General features: G+C 40.3%; 3 protein-coding genes across 6 annotated transcripts in view; 2 read left to right on the top strand and 1 right to left on the bottom strand.

Annotated features, from left to right (window-relative positions):
• Positions 1–17: 17 nt before the first annotated feature.
• Positions 18–5,553, top strand: cipca (CLOCK-interacting pacemaker a). The gene is made up of 4 exons (XM_080413192.1): positions 18–125; positions 967–1,078; positions 2,406–2,575; positions 3,414–5,553. Exons 2-4 carry the CDS (start codon positions 973–975, stop codon positions 4,146–4,148), a joined length of 1,011 nt encoding a protein of 336 aa, XP_080269318.1. The 5' UTR covers positions 18–125; positions 967–972; the 3' UTR covers positions 4,149–5,553.
• Positions 5,554–6,942: 1,389 nt separating this feature from the next.
• Positions 6,943–8,731, bottom strand: zdhhc22 (zDHHC palmitoyltransferase 22; the record flags this gene model as incomplete). Its single annotated transcript, XM_080413371.1, has 2 exons — positions 6,943–7,220; positions 8,176–8,731. 2 exons carry the CDS (start codon positions 8,729–8,731, stop codon positions 6,943–6,945), a joined length of 834 nt encoding a protein of 277 aa, XP_080269497.1.
• Positions 8,732–19,762: 11,031 nt separating this feature from the next.
• The window catches only part of tmem63c (transmembrane protein 63C), a 41,566-nt gene continuing 38,671 nt past the window's right edge, over positions 19,763–22,657 (top strand). For 3 of the 4 annotated variants that reach the window (XR_013932065.1, XR_013932066.1, XM_080413331.1), the window contains exon 1: positions 19,763–19,892. The gene's annotated coding sequence lies outside the window, so the exon portion shown is untranslated. Of the gene's footprint in view, positions 19,893–20,756; positions 21,068–22,657 lie in introns of those variants that run through there. The other variant, XR_013932067.1, reaches the window with a different exon arrangement.

Raw genomic sequence — 22,657 nt, 5'->3', positions numbered from 1 at the left:
CGTAAAGTAGAGAGAGGCAGGCGTTGAAATGAAATGTGTCATCATCTTCTAATGGATGCTTCTGGAGATGGACGTTTGATCTGGAAGACGACGAAATATTAATAGACCTGAGAAAACCCGCACATGTAAGTAAATAATTAGCTTTACCGACACGATTTCGAATTGGGTTGGAAATCGGAAGCGAACTATAACGTTGAACCTGGATGCTGTGTCGTTTTTCTTCATCAAAATCAGCCAAGTCGTGTGATGAACAATCAGACACACTAAACCTTATGTTTACCTAAATATGTTTTATTTTGTTTACTAGGAACAGTAACACAATTAGCCCATTTATAGGTAACTTGATTTGCTGCAACTTTTACAACGTTATTTTAATTTGATCCCCATCCCCTGATGTCTCTCAGGCCTTTTCACCTACAGCTACAATGTATGACCAGCTATAGATAGATCTCTCATCTCTGTCAAAGTATATGTTTCACTTTCATACCATTTTTTTAAAATGGAAGTGAGTTTACATAATCTTGACATCATCAGGAATTATTCTAGATTAATAGGAACCCAGCCCGTTCCGATCGTTGTGAAGTTGACAAAACGTCAATCCAAATTCGAGAGATGTGGCAGTTTAATGTATCGTTGCGATTCGTGGAGGCCAATAAATGGTAGAATAGAAATGGAGGGACTGTGGTAAATTAGGTATTGCAGCCTAGGTTGGACTTGATAATTAAATCTAGCTCCTCAGGTTTGTCAGTTACATGCATTTATCACATGCAAGAATTGTATCAGTGAAGAAGTATGTTTACCAAATGTCTAGATGTTTTAATGGGTTTGGAACAGGGCGTTAATAAACAATAAGATGTGAAAATCTATCAGTGTCACCCGCAGAATTGAGAATAATGTTTGAGTTATCAATCTGAGTTTGTCAGCTAATAGTGAATGAACCTTTCCTTCTCCATTCTCCTGGAACAGGCCAAAATGAACAGTTTCACCAAAGCAGAGGTCAACGGGGGACCACCGTTCTCCATGATAACACACCTGAAAACATCTAAGCCTGAATCTGAGAGAGATTCTGGTTACTCAGGTTTGTCTCAGTTACTCCGTTGACTGATTGAGTGACTGACAAAATGCATAAACATATATATTTAATGACAAAATGCAGAGAAAATTATTACAGATTATTATATATTTCTTTATAAATAAATACCTTCATACAATTTCAAATGTACAAGATAACTCAAATAGAAAAGACAACACAGTACATGCCCTTTATGGAGGACTTAAAGTCACATACATCACACATTCAACTTTGATTTCCCCTTGGGTATTCATTCACTTTTGAGACGCTTGGGTGGTGACTGTGTCAGGGATTGTGCTGTGGATATTTATCATTGTCTTAACTGTAAATAGAAACATGACCCAAGTGGACACCAACCAAGGAAGACTCTGGCCAAAACCAAAGATTTGGGTCATCCTTTATTAGTAGGCTACACCCCCTCTTTGACCCTGGTTTTTGCCACCTTGATTTACTGTACAGCAGGCCAGGGGTCTTCAACGTTTTTCAGGCCAAGGACCCCTTAGCTGAGAGAGAGAGATGAAGCAGTGACCCCCACTACATAATGTATACAATTGTGTTGCAGGTTAAACTTTTTCAGTGGATGTTGGATTCATGTTCATTTGTATTTTCAGACATTTAACCACTTACACTGTCAATACTCACAAAACCTGACCTTTCACTCTGTACTTGGTCTGCTCTTTTTCCCCCTCTACTCCAAACCACTTTGCCGAAAATAGCTGATCTACAAGCTCACAACAGCTCCCGAGCCGTTGTGGGCTTGTAGATTTGCTATTTTTGGCTAAAATTCTCAGAAATGGGATGCTAGAGTTCAAGTGGTTGAAAAAAACGTTCCTATCACACAAAGATTTGGCAGCCCCCCTGTAGTTATTCTGAGGACCCCCTAGGGGTCACGGACCCCAGTATTAGGGCTGACCTGGTTCCACTTCTGGCTTGTTGCACATCCTCCCTAGGTGATGGATTCCATTTACAAAAGCCCCAGAGGCCATGAGAGCTTGCATCTCTGCTACTGTTTTCATGGTACTCATGTTATGGCAGAGATGCTGTAGGTTAAAGAAAACAAAATGTATTTGCTTTGTTGTTTGTGTTGCCTGATAATCAGAGATCTCTGCGCAATACGTCTGGTAACATCCAAATTCGATGTACTTGGAAATAAAAAAAACTGCATCGCAACACCAATGCAAAGACTTTTAGAGCGGTCTTTCATATTGTGATGGTATCAGAATAGGTTTGTCAGCAGAGGGTTTTCTTGGCTGTTCAAACCACTACATTGAAGTTAGATTTGTTAGGGGGAGTTCTCCGATCCATGACCCATGCTTTTCTTCTGCTCCCGCAGATGCCGGTTCCGAGTGTATGAGTGCAGTTGACCTGACTGATTCTGAAGACACAGGGAGAACCTTGTCTGCGGTGAACCAAGACCAGCCCAGACCCCAGGTGGCCACAATGGGAGGCTCTTACTCTGGACTGTCTCCAATGATCATCCTGAATAACTTCATCTTAAAGCAGGTACAGTGTAGTAAAGATAAAATATGTAAAGTTCAGGTAATACCCATCGTTTGCCATTGTGAAACAGCATTTGGTTGGTTTAGAATGATCATTGCATCGCATTTGTCATGACTGTGGTTGGGTACTTTGTGTGGTAATTAATTCCTTAAGCACTGTTTAGTTTCACACAATTTCGGAAATGGTTAAAATAGCCGGTTGACGAGCTGCGGCTTGTACATCTGGTATTTACAGTCATTTTGAAAAAGAATCGCCTGTAACGGCATGCCCAAAATGGGGACACCAGGTTGAAAGTGGTTAACAACTAATGGAGCATAATATACAAAACAAGCTTTTTATCCATTGAGTTAAAGGTAGGGTAAGTGATACTGCTTTGTTAAAATAAATGTTAAATAGCTCTATTCTGATAGTACTCATTGCTATAGAGTGTTTGTTCAGTAACAGGGGTCTCCCTGTCTCACCAGCTCCTTAGTAAACAGAAAATGCATTTTCAGGTTGGGATACCAACTGTATCCAATCAGGAGAGAGAACTCACACAGGATACAGATTAAACAAGTGAAATTGGAAATGATAACACAGAAATGAGCAGACAAAATTGGAACTGGAACACTATAAAATGGAAGCTGATGAATGGGTACTCTTCTCCGTATTGCCTGAAATTGGCAACTCACCTAAAAATGTATTTTCAGCTTTTTAAAGAGCTGGAGAGAAGGGGAGACCTCTGTTACTGAACAAACACTCTATAGCAATGAGCACTATCAGAATATAGTGCTTTAGTGTTTCTTTTAAACCATGTATTATATCAAAGACCTAGACCAAAATACCTATTTTGTTTTGCTAGACGGATCCTGTGGTTCCAGCAGCAAAGCAGTGGGGTTTTCCTTCTTCTGTGGAAATGATACCGCAGTCCCAGGTGGTCCTTCTTCAACCTATGGTTCCAAATGCCAGCAGTAGCTCCCTAAAGGCTGCCTCGGAAAATCACAAAGAATCCAAGACCCGCCTACCCATCCTCAAGTCATATCCCAAAATTGCCCCTCACCCTGGGGAAAGTCCATCATCTAAACGGCATGGAGCCTTTGCAGTGAGAGGAGGTTCAAGACCAGGGTGTGAACAGCGCCACAGGAGGCACCACCATGGCCATAGGCTGCACAGCTCACCCAGCCACCGGCCAGGACCGCAGAAGCCAGTCAAAAACATCTCCAACGTTGAAGCGGCAATCAATCAAGCACAGACAGCTACCTGCCAGGAGCTGTGTCTGTCTCAGCCTGTCTCACGTGACTTTAAATCGGGGCTAGTAACCAGCAGGTGGCAAGATGACGAGCACCAGGACGTCTTCACAGTGGGAAGCAACAAACGAGAACGTTTCAGCAACACCTACAATATTCTCAAAACATCTGGTCTGCTGGGGATCACCCTGCGTACAAAACAGCTGATTAAAGAGAACCGGCGCACTCAAAGCCAGCTACGTCAGCTCCGAGAGCAGACCGGTCTGCTGACGGAGGCCCTGAGCAGCGGAGATCCCCAGCTTTGGACGAAGCTCCAATTTGCACTGCAAGAAAAGGCCACGTCACAGTAACGGAGGAGGAACAACGCCTCAGAGCGATCTCATTTAACACACTGGCACAACTACAAACTTAAATATACATGAAGCAGAAGCACATCCACTGTTAGTTAGATCAGTGTGAGTTTTAGAAGCACGCTTTCATTTAAAACCCTTGCCTATAATGACATTTTCTTGCCTCTGCTGTTTCAAAATCTAATATCAGTTGTGATAGGGCTATTGGCTTCTGAACTTATCAGTTAATGCATGCCTTACAGCCCACATATGAACAAGTAGCAGTTTTTCCTTGTGTACGCTGGCTTCAATTTGACTACTGTAGAGTAACTAACTCTAAAAGCCTGTGTTATTTTTTAGGATTAAACAGAAAGCTCAGTGTAATGGACACACGTGGCCTATATTTATGCTCTATTAAGAACCATTGAGGTTCAGTAGGGAAACCTATTTTTACTTCTACTGTTTAAAAAAGAAAAAGCTATTTTAGATAAGATGCTACTGTATACCATATTCTCAAACGGCTGCATGTTTTCATCTGTGCCTATACTTCACTGGTGTCTCATCATAGAAGAATAAACTACAATTTTATAGCTAATTGATTCAGAGGGCTACCCATTACATTGATATTTAATGTTTTTGCTTTTGTATGTTAATTTGATTTATTTTCCATAAGCTAATTTGCTCATGTTTTGTTAAGATCCACATTATTAACTATGAATTTTCAGCTAGCTCCTTTTTAATAGAGGTAACTTAAAGCCTTGAAATGACGAAATATTTTATTGTAGCAACAACAATGCTGTAACTAATGTATTTGATTTACATGAGATCAATGCTAGCATGTTCTTTCTTATGTTTTTATGAAATTGTATTTATTGAAAATGTTTATGACGGACAAATTCAAAAATAATTGTTTAGAGAATTTGTGTTGCACTCTAGCAGGAATATGATTGCAGTTACAAATTGTAGCGCAATTTTAGAGCTTGCATCTCTGTTTTTAGTATGTCATGTTAAAATGTTCTTGGTTTTAACGATTGTCAAGTTGCCTGTGCATTTTGAATATGTCCATGTGGATGCTTGGTTTAGAACCAAGCCAAGGTTAGTGTTTTATTACTTTGAGAGCTTAACTTGAAAGACATTTCATTAAAACCTTCAAAGATTATTATTTTCCTGTGCAACATATGAAATAGTGGTGGTCTCTTAATGCATCTAGCATTGGTAAACCTACTGTATATTGTAGAAACGATAATTGATATTGTTCGGGGCAGCACTTCAATTCAAAATGAAGGTTGATTCTCCTAACCATGTTCGATACATTTTCAAGGACAGCCTAGTCTAGCAGTTGCTATGTGTTGTACTGTATATCGTGTTGGGCTCTCGAAGACTGGATAAGTGTTCAAATCAGTAAAGGACAACGGAGTTCAACAAGATGACAGAAATGTTGCTCATTGGTTTTGATTGATTCTCTGTTTTGTTTTGTATTGTTTTCTCATCTCAAGGAAGTCATTAAATTGATATCCAACTAAATTTGGTTGTAAGATTATTTGATTCATTCCACATTTGTTCCACATTTTGCTACAGTAGCTCAGTGTAGACATGATTATACAACAGAACAGAGTAATTGCTTGATGTCTTTGAATATGTTTATTGGTATAACAGGAATAGATTAAATACTTCTACAAAGCAGAGTTCTAGTACAAACTAAATTTGTGGAATATAATAGCCCCCATAAAAAAATATCTCTTCAGAGGGTGTGTGAGTAAGATGTGAGTCCTTGCTGTTTCTGTTGGGTCCGATGAAGGGTAGTGTATTATTTTTCTTTGGGGTCAACCTATTAAGCATGTAAAATCTAATTTATCATTGTACGAAGGTACTAATTTGTTTGACTTTAAACAGTTTTCTTAGTTGAAAAAGGTTATTTTCCACATTAGGTTTTAAACATGCTCTTATGGCACATCATGGTTAATACCCTAGATCATCAATATAATGTAAATGCAGTATGTAATGTGTATATACAGTACGTATACACTGTGTATATATATATATATATATATATATATATATATATATATATATATATACTGTATATCATTTACATATACACACACACACACAGTATCCTCATCTATTTCTGTAAAGCAGCGACTGACACATCAACTTATTTGCCTGACTTTCATTAAACTAGAAAATACACTGGATCAGAATACAAAAGGCGTATTGTCACTAAAACTGGTCACCTATCAATAGTTGTCAAGGTTGGCAGTTTTGTGCTGTGTTGACACAATTTCTTTTTTGTATGCTAGCCCCTTGATGTCTGATTCAAATATTGTTGTGAAAACTACCACTATTTTCCTGAATGTCTGATATTGTAGCATCCTATTTATCTAGAAACCCAAAATATTAAAACCTATGTTCTCAGACCACTGCATGGAACACTGCACTGCTGCTAAAACTACTAGCAACTGCAAATATCACAAACAAATGTAAACTTGTGATAGCGTGGTCATTAAATGTTGACATAATGAAAAAGAAAACCTGATATATGTCGAAAGGATCTAAAAATGGATCCACAAATCCCTTTTAAAGGTACCAAAACATATTTTATGTACTTTTAACAGAAAAAGACAAATCACTTTACTTTATATGGCTACTGTCCTTCAAAGGAATGTGTTCTAATGAGTTCATACACTGCTGTAGCAATTATTAAACATACAATTGCTGGTTCTATACCAAATCATTCGCAACGTGGGTCCAACAAAGAATTTCTTATAACCTCAAGATAAGAACAACTGAAAATGGTTCACATTTTGGTCATCGCTCAGTCCAATTTGTGTGCAGTCGTGTCCTTAGAGCAGGCCTCCACTGTCTGTACAGGTACGATAAGCCCCAAGATCCAGCGGTTACCGAACACATCCTTAAGGTTGGCTCTCCAAGGACTGCGGCTTTCAACTAGTTGACCCCGCTGCAGCTGACACCAGGTTTGCCCCCGGCCCACTAGCAGCATCTGCTGGCAACAGAACCCTGCACACACCAGGCCAATGCCCAGCCACACATACAGCATCAGCACCACGAACAACTGCATGCCTGAGACAACTCCTGGTGGGGAGAGAATGGAGAGAGAGCATTATGATAAGGTGGTCATGTGACACTTTAGAGGGTCAATGTGAGACAGATTTCCTTTCATCAACTTTGATCTATCCAGCGATTCCAAACCTGTGGGCTGGGGGCCCACTGGTGGGCTGTGAGGATATTGCAGGTGGGCGCCCAAATAAATGGCAAAACACTAAGCTATTAATGACATTAACATTAACATATTAACAAAATGTAACAACAAAAATGTTGTGGTGTTTCTTTTAAACCTTGAAAAATTGTCATTGTGATACTGATAAATAAGAACTTGAAATATACTATGTTAGTTTAATTGACCACTTAAAGGAGCACTTTTCAACCTTATCTTCATATAATTAGTCCTCACTAATGCTCATTGTAAGATGGTACCATTTCTGTCTACTCACTCTATGTCTCAGAGGAGGGCTGTGGACAGTTCAGAAACCTGCCTACCGGACCTGCAAAAATATTTGTATCATTTTTTTATTATTGCAGAACAATATGTCTTCTATTTCAGCATGCTAACTTTCCAGGAAGAGAAAGGCTGTAGTTTCTATTAGCTTGGAATCCCCGCATCGATGATGTCACTGGTAGGCAGGTTTCTGAACTGTGAGACACAGAGTGAGTAGACAGAAATGGTGCCATTATAATAAGCATTAGACTGAGGACCAATTGATTGGTTGAGTGAATACTTTATTAACAGTTTGCAATTCGTACAGAGGTACGGTTTACGATGATTGTTAAAAGGATAACACACAAAGCCCTAGGGGCTTGTTTCCATTGTGGCCCTGTGGACCAATTATATGAAGCTAAGGGGTTGAAAATGGGTGGAGTGCTTCTTTAAGCCATGTTAAGTGGTTTGAAGTGGGCCCTGATCCAGAAAAGGCTGGGAATCCCTGATCTACAGTATATAATGTAATTATAAAAACACTAAACAACTTACCCGTAAAGAAGTGACCAGTGGAGAGGGGAAGAAGAGTTAAGAAGGTCAATGGGTTCTCAAAGGAGATGGAATATTCCACAGTGAGATAGGCCACACCCAGAACCAAGGAGTATAAACAAGTGCATGACGTGTAGATGCAAAACATGATGAAGTAACGCATGTTTCTGTTGCCAATGCAGTTCCCTGTGAAAAAGCAGTGGTGGTCCCTCTTGAGAATAACTTTCTTACAGAGTTTGCAGAAGTGACGACCATTGAGGAGGTAGTGGGCGTCCACTCTGTCTGGGCAGTCCGGTGAACACACTGGAATGACGCTCTCATTTGCACTTTCAGAGGGATATTTGATAGTCATGACGTAGTTTCCCAACGCATTAAGCATCAGGAAAAGGAAAACGACTGTATGAAGTACCATAGATCCGGTCAGTGATGTTCCTGGATGCGGGAAAATCGTCGGGACGAACATAAAGAAATGCAAAATGAATGTGACTCCTGTAGCTGTGAAGAAGTATGTGGGTGCTACGGCATTTAAAAGTCTCAGTTTCAACATCCTGGTAAACATCACTCTGTGGAAGTAAAGATACAGAGGGCATCAATATTAAACAACAACAACATCTATAATAATGATAATGATAATAATAATAATAATAATAATAATAATAATAATAATAATAATAATAATAATACATTGGCTTGCTGTAAGAAGCCAGTTGGATCAGATAAATGTTGAGGCCGCTGTAATGTTAAGCCTGTTTGAAAGCCGATTAGAGAGGGGATAGATCATCATAATATTTAAAACCAATTAGGCCTAATATTGTATATACAATTTAAATCAAAGTTATTTATGTGGAGCATTTTGCTGGGTTTTCCCATATTGTTCCTTTTGTACTGTATTCCTGCATCTACAGAACAAAGATAACAATAATAAGCAGCATGCATTGAGTTCATACAGTACATGCCCCCCATGCATGATCCTTTTACTGTCTGCAGCTGTTTTCTTCATTGTGTTCCTATGTTCCTCACCAAGACATTTAGCCTAATTAAAGTGTGTCAATTTCCCCTTAAATTAAAATATTTTAATTGCATCAATAAATCTAATTGTGGATGATGACAATCGTAAAGTAACATCCGTTTATACTGTAGACAATCGTTGACAGAAATCCAGACGAATTGATGGCCCAGGACAGTGTTTCTCAACCAGTGGTCCTTGAGGGGGTTCCAGGTGGTCCCCAGCTAAATGATGGACCAAATGGACCCCTATAGATCCCTTTAACTCTTGAGACTGTCAAATTAATTTCAAATTATTGTTAAACATCTGCATTACTTAATTTACAAGAAGTCTACATAATTAGATAATTATTATAATTGTTATTTTGATAAACGTTTGCCTGTTATCTCTCCTATATGGTACCAACATCAATACAGCATGGAATTGTGGACACAATCGTATCCAACGATAACAAAAATATTCTGAGTCTTGGGTCTGAGAGTCTAAATCTGGTGGTCCGTGGCTCAAATGCCGAATAAAATAAATAATGGACCTTGATATGAAAGGGGTTGAAAACCACTGGCCCAGGACACAGCAACCTGCTTACCTGCAGATGTGTGACGAAGGAGCTGTCCTTTCAGCACCACGCAACCCAGAACATCTTGGTTAAAGCCCGATTCATACTTCGTCGCAAGACGGTGTCGCGCCTCGAAAACAGCTGACCTACAAGCTCACAACACGTCGCGCCCGCGACGCGTTGTGAGCTTGTAGATCGGCGGTTTTCGACGCGCGACACCGTCGTGCGTCGGAGCATAAATTAGGCTTCATTGCTGTCGATGTAGCCGTAGAATACGACTCACGTAGATGTATTTTATGAGGCTGACATTTTCAATCTACGAGAGTCGTAGACACTATTGCCCATGGCCAACGGGACTCTCAGCTCCTAGCCTGTCCGGGCTCCAAACATGTACAAATGCAAATATAAAGGTGCTTACCCCAAAGCATCAAATGTTATCTAACTGTCAGGAGTTCTAGTGCAATGTAATAATCCATATTCTTCAATAAAGAAGTGTTTTAATGCCGTCTGTGGCCGATTCTGTCGGAAATTCACAATGGGCGGTGGTGACGAAGCGCATCCGGAAATACAAAAAATGTAAACAGGCAGTCAACGAGGGGCGGGGAAGACAGACGGCATTAAAACACTTATTTATTGAAGAATATGGATTATTACATTGCACTAGAACTCCTGACAGTTAGTTAACATTTGGGGCTTGGGGGTAAGCACCTTTATTTTTGCATTTGTACATGTTTAGAGCCCGGGACAGGCTAGGAGCTGAAAGTCCCGTTGGCCATGGGCAATAGTGTCTACGACTCTCGTAGATTGAAAATGTCAGCATCACAAAATACATCTACGAGAGTCGTATTCTACGGCTAGTGTCGATGATGCCATGGATCTGTCTCATATAGAGTTATAATATATCTAGAGGGCGGACTGCCCCGCCCCCACCTATTCATTTCAATGAAAGTTGCTCACAAGCGCAAGACGCACCCGGAAAAACCTCTAGGCCTACTTCATGGATTGGCTCCTTAGATTGGAGCCAATCGAGCAGGCGCACTAGCGTTTCAGACGACACAAGCATGCGCAGTAGTGTTTTAATGGGTTAAGTGTAAGTGGCAGTCGGGCTTTCTTATGTCCATTAAGTTAAGGGGACTCTCTTCCACTTTGTCAGAAGTGAGATTAAAAACACATTTCGAGGACAAAGTCAGACCAGTGATAACATCTGACTGGGTTAATTGGTGCTTTGGCCTGCCAGCAGATGTGTGTCGCAAGCTTCTTCCATTTGGCGGAGTCAGGTTATCATGCCAAATTTACTTGAGTAAAAGTACAAAAGTATTTGCATCAAAATATACTTAAAGTACCAAAAGTAAAAGTACTCAAAATAGCAGATCTACAAGCTCAGAATGCATCTCATCATGATGATTGGCTATTTTCAAATGGACGAAATATATAGGGCATGGACGGTTAATGTATATTTTGCAATCATAAACAAAATCTACAAAGTAACTAGTAAAGTTTTCAAATCAATGTAGTGGAGTAAAAGTACAATATTTGGATCCGAGATGTAGTGGAGTAAAAGTACAATATTTGGATCCGAGATGTAGTGGAGTAGAAGTAAAAGTATTGGAAATTAGTACTTAGTATTACTAAGTACTCTACTTAAGTACAATTTTGAGGTACATTTACTAAGTTAGTAAATGTACTTTTTTTTTGTTACTTACCACTGGACAGTGATTGATTGATTGATTGAATACTTTATTTAGAGGTTTTCAGAGATAAAAGGCACATGGAAGTAGCCTACAGTTCAAAATACAAGGTCAACTAAAAAGGATGAAAAGCCCAAAGAAGCCATTCGGCTTGATAGAGGTCCGACTCTTCACCTCACGTACTCAATTCGCAAAAAAAAAAGAAAAGTCGAACCAGCCAGGACTCGAACCTGGAATCTTCTGCTCCGTAGGCAGACGCGTTATCCATTGCGCCACTGGTCCTGTGGTTCGCAAAAGCACAATATGTTGAGAATAAAGTGTTAGTATATGATAATTGCTGACTATGCATTAATGGCGTGTAATTATTAACTGATCAGCTGACCATGTATTATTTTCTATTCTATTATTATAGGAAATAACCTAATCTTCATATAATAGCGTTTCACACCTACCTACTGCGATTATGCCTAATGTCCAGCAGGTGGTGCTGACCACTCAGTGCTTTTACTTTTCAATTCGAGCGCAGTCAGAATATTTATGTAGTACTATCAATATTTTGTTTTAGATTCAGCAACGCAGGCCCATACGAAACTCAATTCAACCGTTAGCAACTTGTCGATGTCGTATTGACACAACTAGAGGTTGGTCAGATGAAAACAACAACGATTTCGCCATAAAACTCGCATCACATCAAATCATTAGATTAGGCTATTTCTTGAGGTAATTGAATTGATTAACATCTTTTTAATTGATGGTCATACAAATATATGCAAAGCACGATATAATATAGCCTACTATATTGCATCGAACATCCTCTTGTTCGTCTTTTAACGCAGGTGTTTATAATTTAGCCAACAGACAGACACGGCCCCCGAGTAGGTGGGAGCTTCTCGTTTCTTGGTGGCAAGCAAAGCAAACACAGCATCCTCTGTCTTCATCCGACGCTAGACAGACAGAAGGAACCATTGTTAAGGTGAGCGATGTGCATTTTAAACTAATCATTCCCACCAGGGGGAACACATGGATAATAGGGATAGTTATTCTGTTATTTGTTCCACACAAAACGCATGAAGTTATAGAAGCTAGTGTAGAGAAAGGCGCATGCATTGGGCGTTATAGACTGTTCCGAGTGCTGCAGTGAATGAACGACGGCGCGGAGATAGTCGAGAAATGTCTCTGTCACAGCAAGTGAATCACGTTAGTGTTAAATCAACGGATTCGGTGCTACTACTGACAATGTTGTTTCAAGCTCCTGGTGGGGATTATTATTATATTATTGCATCGTGATTTTTATTTGATTATTTGTGAGAAGTGTGTTCTACAAGCTGAAGTGCTGCAGTTGCTGTTGAGTGTTCACATTATGCCACCGACGTGGCGATGGGTTGACACAATGAAGGGGCTGTTGGTTAATCAGATTCAGCCTGTATCAGATTTATACACTAGCCTATATACAAATACACACTTTCCTCATTGGTACAGTGCGGATGGTAGCGCTATTCATATACGTACGATCCCGGGCTTTGTTATCTATAAGTAATTGGCCTTGTTGTTGTTGTTAACACTCCTAGGGAACATATGGGTTACCAATCGTTCTACTCTACCAATTCTAACTTTGGTTATATTATATTGTTTGTATTGTAACTGCATCAGCTGGGGCTCTATGCTGTAGTAGCCTACTCAGACACCAAGACTTATTCGTCATTTGGGTGTCTGACCTGTTGAATCAAATGAATACACAGTAGGGTACTGTGTATTCATTTGGGTAGCTAAAACTTTGGCTCTTGTTTTTGCAATGTAGCACAGAAGGCAAACTTTATACTCAAAATGGCTTGTTTCTAGTAAATATTTCTCGGTATAGTAGCTATGATTTTAGCTGAGTAGTAAATTACTTAGGTACTTCTTTTGACTATACCCTTATATCTCCTGTGTAAATATTATTATTATGAATATTGAAAAACAGGCAAAGTCTGCAGTGGATTAAAGTAATGAGGTTGCTTGACATGACCTGTGTAAAAAGGTGATGACTTTTTGAAATGTTAGTAGGTCTAATTTGCCTGAGTTGGAATCAATGTGGCTCATCCATGTAAACTACATGGATAAATGATGACCATGATGGTTACACTTAGTGCATGTTGTTAATTGAATAACTGTGTTTGAGGCTTTCATTATTGTTGCATTGTATGGTTCATTCCATCCTTTCTCAAGGTTGTCCTTGACTTGACTACAAAGAGTCAAACTGACATGAATGAAATTCCCTTTGACAAAGGACATACATTAATAAGCCTACACCTGTATTCATGCAGTGGCAAGAGTTGGCCTGGCAACTGTTGAAGATGATTGTGATCGTTGGTTTGTTAATCTCCAAGTAAAAACAGTCATGAATATTTCAGGGTCTTTGCTGAGATTGAAAGATGATCTCTCCCTCACACTTCCACATGTTAGCTGGACCAGATCTAAATACCACTGGTTTGATTGATTGATTGATTGAAATTTTTATTAGGCAAAAGAATGTAAAACAACACAGTTACATTTATAATGCTTTTGTCTAAAAGGTCCGGCCAAAAAAGTCCTTGCGGACTTGTTTCCGTTGGGGTCCTTGAGTTAATTTCATAGACTAAGAGAGAAGTCCTGTTCATAATTCTTAATCAGACCATGATTTGAACAGATAGTGGTGGAAGAGTGTTTTAGTAAAAGTCATGAGAAAGAATAAGCCTCTATACAGACATGAATTTGGTTGGCTCATTTCTTTCTGTGTTTCAGCACCGTATGTATCTGGACAGCTCCATAAGCAGCACTGGCAATCCACACAGAATAACGCTAGATGAGGTGTAATCTTTTTAGTTTTTGCCGATGGGTTCCCAGATTGGATGAGGTGACATGGCTTGCTGTTTGGTTGTGTATTTAATATTAATTCTGTAGATCATTCCAAGAAGAAGTTTGTTTTTTGTCTTTCCTTAGGGCATTGTTTTGTAATAATGTAAGCACTATTTATGTATGTTTGGACAGCTCCTTTGGTTGAGCAATGTCAATGTTGCACATCTGCTGTAGGTTGGAATATGAGCTATTTTGTCAGGCAGTAAATAGTGTGAGAGTTTAAACTGCACCTGAGCCTTATGCTTTGTTTTAATTCAATTGTAACGTGATCTGACAGGAACGGTCTCAGTTGTTAACAGATTTGACAGGAAACTTCATCCTGATTTGATGAACACTAATCATGCATCTTCTTGTGTATTTTGGTACTTTTAACTGGCACTGTGGTGGTGGTGTGTGTACCAAATGTGTCCTTGTCTGTGCGCATGCATGTGTGTCCTAGATTGCATCATACTGTATGTGAGATGTATTTCTGTGACTCATATCCTCAGCCACATTTCAAAGGCTGCTGGGCCTAATACACATGGCAGAGAACTCTACTGTGTACACTTTTGACAGAAAATCTAATTGTAACAGAATCTCCCAGAAGAAAGAATTCTGGTGAATCATCCATGTGTATTCTACTTTTCCTCTTACGACAGCTGTTGTTTTTAGCAGTGCTTGCATTTCCTGCTAGTCAGCAGGGGCTACTACAGCATTTATTTAACACTGATAGTATAAAAATGCACTATGGACTTTACAGTGTAAAATGATCCCCTCCCACACTGTTATTTAGAATTAGGATAATCACCAGTATAACACGGAGCACAGTGCCATCAGCCTACTCTACCCACAATGCCCTCATTTACCCACATTTGGTATCTAACCACCCAGACAAAGAATTAAACATTTTGTTGTACTTGCCTCTTACTGTACCTACTATTTTGCCATGCCTTCAACAAGCAAATTGGCATTATGAAGATAACTGTAAATAGAAATGCTGCACTTGAGTGCATTATTTTCATGCTTCAACAGGGGCTGAGAAGTGATGCCAAAGTTAATGTAATCAATGATATAAGCAGGGTTTGATTTGCTGGGGTGGTGGTGGGGGTGGGGGGGGGGGGACCATGCTTCTGCTTTTGATAACCTCCTTCTGGTCAATCAGTATTATTGCTGTTGGGGATATGTTGTATCCCTAATTAAATACCAGACATTGTTTCCCAAAGGGAAAACACTGTCTGATATTTATGTTCTTTATAATATCACAATTTAAACTTTAAACGTACACGAACAAGTGATATTTTTTAGTTAAAAATAAACGTTTTTTTATTTTTTTATTACAAATGTATTGTAATCACACTGACCTGGCATACATATTTTGGTCAAGTTTGTCAAAAGGTTTTTAAATCAAATATACATTAAATTAAATTCAAAAATGGCAGATCTACTATCTCAGAATACATAGCAATGCGACGCGTTGTGAGCTTGTGGATCTGTTGTTTTCACACTTTTGTCGTACAAAGAAGTATATAATATGGCTTAAGTTTTCAAATCGATCCCTGACTATTCACGAACAAAGCCAAATGTCACAAACTGACTACTGTAAGTAAGTAGTGAATGTTTTAACTACATTAACAACTTTGGATTTCCAGCCGAAAATGATTAAACACCAAATTAATCACCAGAACAAATCCATTAGGGCCTAATGAATTTGAGGCGAAGACAAAGATTGAGTCGAAGACAATGTTGGGCTCCATACTTACAAGGCCTGGTGAGAGGTGCACCACATTCAACATTACAGTTGCATGGATAGGACTTGCTGTCTTGAGCTGGTTCATTCATCATGCTCAGAGCCAACCAGTTTTAAGTGAAAGCCAAATTGATTAGATAGGGTCAAGCAATTCGGGATGCCAGACAGGTCCTAATGAGCAGCGTTGTAGACACACGGCAGTCCCCTGGGGCCTCATTGAGCATGAGCAGTTGGAGAGGATGCAATTGTTTAGTTTGGTGTGCAAGGTAGTAATGTTGGATGGACGGGTCGCCTGTTAATGCATGGACCCTGTGGGTTGAAAAACAACAACTTTCTGAGCAATCATGGGTGAGTCTGGGTAGAGGGAAAAACAGATTTTTTAAAAGTACCATACAATTCCCATATTTATCTCTTGTGATGTGGGTTCATGCGCATACAGATCTATTATATATGATATTTCACATCTGTATTATGTGGTTGAATGCTGGCGGGTGCTGACATCTGCGCTGACCCGGCCACATCATCAGTCATCACTAGTGTGCAGTCATCACTCCCGCAGTCACACTACAGCTCTTTCAGCCTTCAGTAAGAACAGGGCTGAACAGAGTTGCTGCCTTGGCTGTTAAACAGTGTTTTCAGCAGACACAGTTGACGATCTGTGTATACGTGTGTATGTTGTCACTGTCGGGCAGAAACCTTGTTTTTCCAAAACATTTCCTTTTCAAGAAATGTGGAAAAAGAACCTGTGTTCCTATGGATCCTGTAGTTCTAGTCACAAACTCTTATAATAGTTAAATATTTATAAAACCCACACAACCACTTTGAACATGTCCCTGTTTCTTTTTATGTATGTCATTGTAGACGAAAATAGTCATAAAAAAATTGGCAATCTACAAGCTCACGTCACATTGCATTGCGATTTTTACTACCTTTGTGTGACACTGTCATATGAGAAAGTATAAAATAGGGCATTAATTTTTTACAAAAAACATGAAATATGGAGGTTTCTGCTGGATAGTGTGTGTGTGTGAGAGAGAGAGAGAGATTAATTATTGCACTTGTATTATGTATACAGAAGGTACTGTACTGGCAAACAGGAAGTAGTAGTTCACTCCCACTCCCAGAACAGGTTGTCTACTCTCTGTCCTCTTGAAGAGCGATTCCCTCATTCATGATGATAACTCTTATCATTCATGATGATAACTCTATCATCTGTCATCCAAAAAATATATATCCAAACAAAACCCCTGGGCAGATGCTCATCTTGAATGAGAGCATGAAAGAGTCTCTGGTGATCCATGCTCATGCATTCATAGCTTCCAGGTTGATTTGATCTAGACCTGCATGGATATCGTGTTAATGAGTTACTATACAGCCTCATCTTTATGTTCATCTAATCCATGTGGATTATTGGAAGGCTTTCCTGTGACCTCCGCGGAGTGAGTCAACAATCCACCCCCTAGGGAGTCTGTTGGTGTGTGTCGGAAAAGCCAGTCTCTCTCATTTCAATTAGGAACTTATCCAAGCCTGCTGCGTGGTGGGAGTGGCTGGGTTTGGTTTTGACTGTGTGCCCTGCTTTCATGGCAGTGGCGTTTCATCACCTGATTAACACCCCATTAGGCGGTGGAGTCCTCAGGTAATGTAAAAGAGAGAGTTTTTTTTACTTTTTTTTTTACGGAAGTCCAGGGATGCCATGCACTCCAATAGGATCATGAATCACTTCTATCTGTCTTTCCAAGGCGTTTCTCATAATCCTTAACCACTTTCAATCTGGCAACCTTAATTTGGGCATGTAGGACCACAATGGGAACAAGTCCCCAGGACATTTTTGTGTTATCCTTTTAGCCCAAATGTCTGACTTTACTTAGTGCTGTTTACATTTCTGTCTAATAAAGTATTCAATCAAAAAATCAATCAATCATGTCATCACAGGCTCAAGCTTGTAGGTCCGCTATTTTCGCTACTTTTGCACAACACCATTGTATATGACTAAAATAAGGCTTTAGGTGGTTATTATTATCTCCAACCCACGACTTAGACAGCCCTGGGTAGGCAACTGAGCCGGAGATAGTATTAGAGTATATTTCTAGTATTCACTGCAATGAAGACCTCACTCTTTCTGACTGCATATTTCAGTGACAGTACCATCAGTGTCTCGGCAACACAGTGGAGATATCATGCACAATATACCCAGGAAATTCTCATGCATGTCTTTGAGATTAAGCTGTCTGTTGACAGCAAAAATGTCAAACCATAAGATGGTTATGTCAGACGGAAGGAGCATTAACAGCGGCAAGGGAGAACGGCACGTTGAGTGAGTATCCAGACGGTGCTGAAGTTAGTGTTGTTTTATTCATGGTAATTGTCTGTTGTCCTCGGAGGCACGCTTTTTCACCTGAGGGTGACTGACAGTTGATTAGGCGACGAGGTGCTCAAGTCAATGTGAGTTCACACCGTTATTTATGGCTCATGCCTCTGACAGCACCACCTCTCTCCCTTCCCCCGCATTCTGCCCTTTCCCCGGGCAGGTAATGAATCTTGAAGATGGCTCTTCTGGTGTCATTTATTAGGTGTTTGCTCAAGAAGATGTGTTTAGTTCATAACCATGAACTCGTGTCTTCAGAGATTAAAGAGGACTCCATAATTATGTACTGTATGCCTTGAACTTAATGAAGCAGAGGGTGATGATTTATTACCGTGTCTACTTGAATGGACAAGTAGAGTATGAACCCAATCCAATTGTGAACCATGGACCTTGGTGAAGTTAAGTATGTGAAAAAGTGACATTAAAAATTTGGAAATTTAGTGAAATTTTAAAGCAGTGTTCATGTTTTGTGCCATTTTACGCTACTACACGGCTAATGAATTCTCTGTGTTGTTAAATTAACACAACTGTGACGGTTGGACATGGCCTCCCTGCTCTTATATTGAATCATTAGATCCTGTGGTTGCGTAGGACCACCACTGCTTGACATTGACAACAGCAGAAATAGTGGTGCTTACGCGAGGGACCCAGGTTCTAATCCTGGTCAGGACATGAAAGTTACAGATTGCAGCTTTAAAAGCAGTAAAAAAAAAACATATATATATATATATATAATATCAAACAGTGTGTGTGCATAAACATAGACACACACCTCAGCTATTTTCTTAATCTGGTGCATTGAACAGATTACTGTAGCTGGCCTTGGTTTACTTTGCTACAACTTGCCCTTTTCCCTGCCTCTAACTCAGGTTTGTTCAGCTCTGCGTGATTTCAGCAGACGTTTTCCCAATTGTCAGCAGACCAAAAATCTGAGCGTTCAGTCTCTCCAATGCTAGTCACTCACTGCCACAAAATGCCTAAAGCCAAGCTCCAGGCTGCTATCTGCTTCCATTCATAGTTATGAGGATCATAGAAATAATCAGAAAAACTATACATGTTCTGAAAATATGGTGATTAATATTCACCTATAGATGACAGAGGGGATGTGGTTGGAGAGACTCCAGCTGAATAAGAAATTGATACTATCAAACGGTGTGTCACTGCAGATTCTGTGTGCATAAACCTAGGCATTGGAGGCGTGGATATGAGAAAAGTAGTTGGCGAGAGAGAGACAAAACTACACGACTTGGCGTACATTGACTACTGACTTGCTGAGTCATGTATTTGGAACCGTGACGTTGGTACGATTGTGCTGTGATCCATGTTTTAGATAGCCTGTCTAGGGGCTTTCTGTTCTTTCCTGGAGGTGGAAAGAGGAAGGACTCTCATTGTTAGCATCAATAGCCTGGAGACACACTACTCCTCTGGCAACGAGACACAGAGAAAGTGAGAGCGAGACAGACACACATTTGATGGAAGGGGATGAAGTCAGTGAGTCGATAAAGGTGTGTTTGAGCTGCTGCGTATCAAGCTCTTACTTTGTTTGAGTTGAGTATGCACTTGTCATCAAATTAGCTAATTGTTATGTACAGTAGCACATTTCTGTTAAGTTGTCCGCCATTGTTTAATGGTCACAATTATTTGAAATACTCAAATTGCTACTATCAGCTCGGATAGTAATTGGTGGCTTAACATACACTAGCTGCTGCTAGTCACTAGCAGCAGCTAGTGTATGTTAAGCCACCAATTACTATATTATTTACATAATTCTATTGTCATAGACATAACATACACTAGCAGCTAGTGTATGTTATGTCTATGACAATAGAATTATGTAAATAGTATCAGTTGTCACAGTTTTCTCTCAGAACAATATCATGTCATCTAAAGATACTGAGCGTTCTTATAACATTTCTGCAGGATGCTGGTTGATTTATATAGTTGCATTCGATTGGGCTTAAGCGTCATTATTCTTTATGACGCAAGACTCCTATTGTTTCTGTGCCATGAGCCCATTTTGTAATTAAATCCTTCTTACCGACCTCTAAACCAGTCCCCTTTGAACCGGTGGAGCAGGATGGTGCACTCTTGTAACATAGAGAAAGTATAATGCAATGAGGCAGCAGCTGTGATAGAAACAGGTTTTTGTAGATGATGTACAGTACTTACTGACAATGATATGAGCTATCTTTATGTGGCCTGCCCAGGGAACGTTCTTAGCTGTCTGATTCTTTGAGCGTAAATGCGATCACAGCTGTGGCTCAGGAGGTAGAGTGGACGTTTACGAACTGGAATTGTGCCGGTTCGATCTCCGGCTCTTCCTGGCTTTGTATCGTACCTTGAGCAAGACATTGAGCTGCTGCTGATGAGGTTGTTACCTTGCATGGTTGACTCCACCATTGGCGTGTGAATGGGTGAATGTAATGCACATTGTAAGAACTTTGGATAAAGACACAACGCAGTCTCACACCCGTTGCGTCAAATGGATGACAAGTTGGGACGGATTTGACCATGTGTCAGTCGTTTGATGAGACAAGACACCCCATCGAGTCATATGTTGACGAGGACATGATGATTTGCTATTCTCTGATCGGTATGCAAGTCGAGCGCTGCTGAGTTGGCAGAAGCAGACGGGGAAATTTGTTTCACAGGGCTCAGGTCCGCTCCTGACAGCGTGCGTGTAAGTATTTCTAGCAGACACATCAACCTATTACGAGCTGGGAGTGAGAACGGCACTTCTGCATTCCAGTGTGGGTGGGACTACTACTGGGAGCATTGTAAAATGGTCAGATGTTGCCCCAACTCGACGTTACAGCAGCATAATGTGATAAAATAAATAATCTATAATCTACAAGACAAACAAAACACATCAGACAAACATGGACACAATCACACAAGAACAGGGCCGACACGAAACCATATGCATTAAGGAAAGAGTTCTCATGCATTATGCAGTCTGATGGCAGTTGGTATAAAAGTTTGTACCGCTCTGTTTTCATCCGCGGGAGTGTGAGCCTCTGGCTGAAGGTGCTCAACCTATCCTGAAGCTTGCCATAGACTTGACATTTTTTAGCCAGTCTCTTGTTTAATTCTATGAACTATAGAAATGCAAACTAGGTGGATGTGCAGTGATCCAGGGGATTCCTACATATCACTGTGATTCACCATCTCACCGTCTTCGGGAAACTTCTGTTACACAACAAGAAGCCTATTTATGACAACATTCTCTTCTAGATAAAAACATTTGTTGCAACGATATGGCTTTGTTCTTGTGGTGCTCCAGAGCAGCTCAAACTCCCTCTTAAAGGATGACTTCACCCATTTTCAACATATCTTCATATAATTGGTCCTCACTAATGCTCATTATAATATGGTACCATTTTATCATGAACGTTAGTGAGGACCATGTATATGAGGATTGGTTGAAAATGGGTGAAGTCATCCTTTTAATGCTGAGCCTAAAGATAGTTATTACTTGATTACATGATAATCAATCTGGAAACCCATTAGGTAAAAAAAAAGGGAAATCAGACTTTGTTTTGTCTCTGGGGGCACCACCTCCTTTTTTGTGTAGAAACGGGAACTTGCTTTGGCTCCTCCCCTTTCTTAGTCCTCTTCCTCCTGGGTGCTTCTGTTTGTATTCCTACTAACAACACACTACGGGTGCGTTCGGAAATTGCGCACCGTAGCGCACTCGCCTATTAAGGTAACTCCAGACCAATCCTAGTCGGCCCGATTTTGGGCCGACTTGGCGTCGGGAAGCGTCGTCCAGTCGGTTAGGGGTCCGTCGGGGGGTCCGTCGGGACCTTTTCGGCCGACCCAGAGCCGACCGAACATGTTCAGCTTTTTAAGGTAACTCCAGACCAAACAGACTCGTCCAGACTATTGCAGACTACTTCAGACTGCAACAGACTGCAACAGACTGGTATTCGGTTGGCAAAAGTTGGCATTTAAGTCTGTCAGCCGACTGGCCATTCATGTGCTAATTTGACTTTTAGCCTGCCAGCGTTGCCAGGTCTGCTTATTATAAGCGACTTTGGGCTTAGAAGTTTGTATTGGACAGTGCGCTCAGTGCTGTATTTCCGAACGCACACTACATGTTTAGGGCAGTGGAGATTACATGATAATAGACTTGCAGTATGAATCCCTCATAGGGCAGAACCTGAGGATTCACAAATATAAAACAAACGTGATATGCTACTTCAGGAGGAGGCTAGGGAGGTGGTAGTTTGGTCACTGACGAACTGGTAGTAGTGGTAGCGAGATATAT

This window comes from Gymnoscopelus braueri, assembly GCF_963280865.1.
Source record: "Gymnoscopelus braueri genome assembly, chromosome: 19".
In the NCBI taxonomy this organism is placed as follows: Eukaryota; Metazoa; Chordata; class Actinopteri; order Myctophiformes; family Myctophidae; genus Gymnoscopelus; species Gymnoscopelus braueri.
This window is presented reverse-complemented; position numbering and strand designations above follow the sequence as displayed.

Bases quoted from the DNA above. Each gene is read 5' to 3' on its own strand.
- cipca (XM_080413192.1), top strand. From the start codon at position 973: ATGAACAGTTTCACCAAAGCAGAGGTCAACGGGGGACCACCGTTCTCC. The intron at 1,079-2,405 runs GTTTGTCTCAGT...CTGCTCCCGCAG, and splicing joins GAGAGATTCTGGTTACTCAG to ATGCCGGTTCCGAGTGTATG. The intron at 2,576-3,413 runs GTACAGTGTAGT...TTGTTTTGCTAG, and splicing joins ATAACTTCATCTTAAAGCAG to ACGGATCCTGTGGTTCCAGC.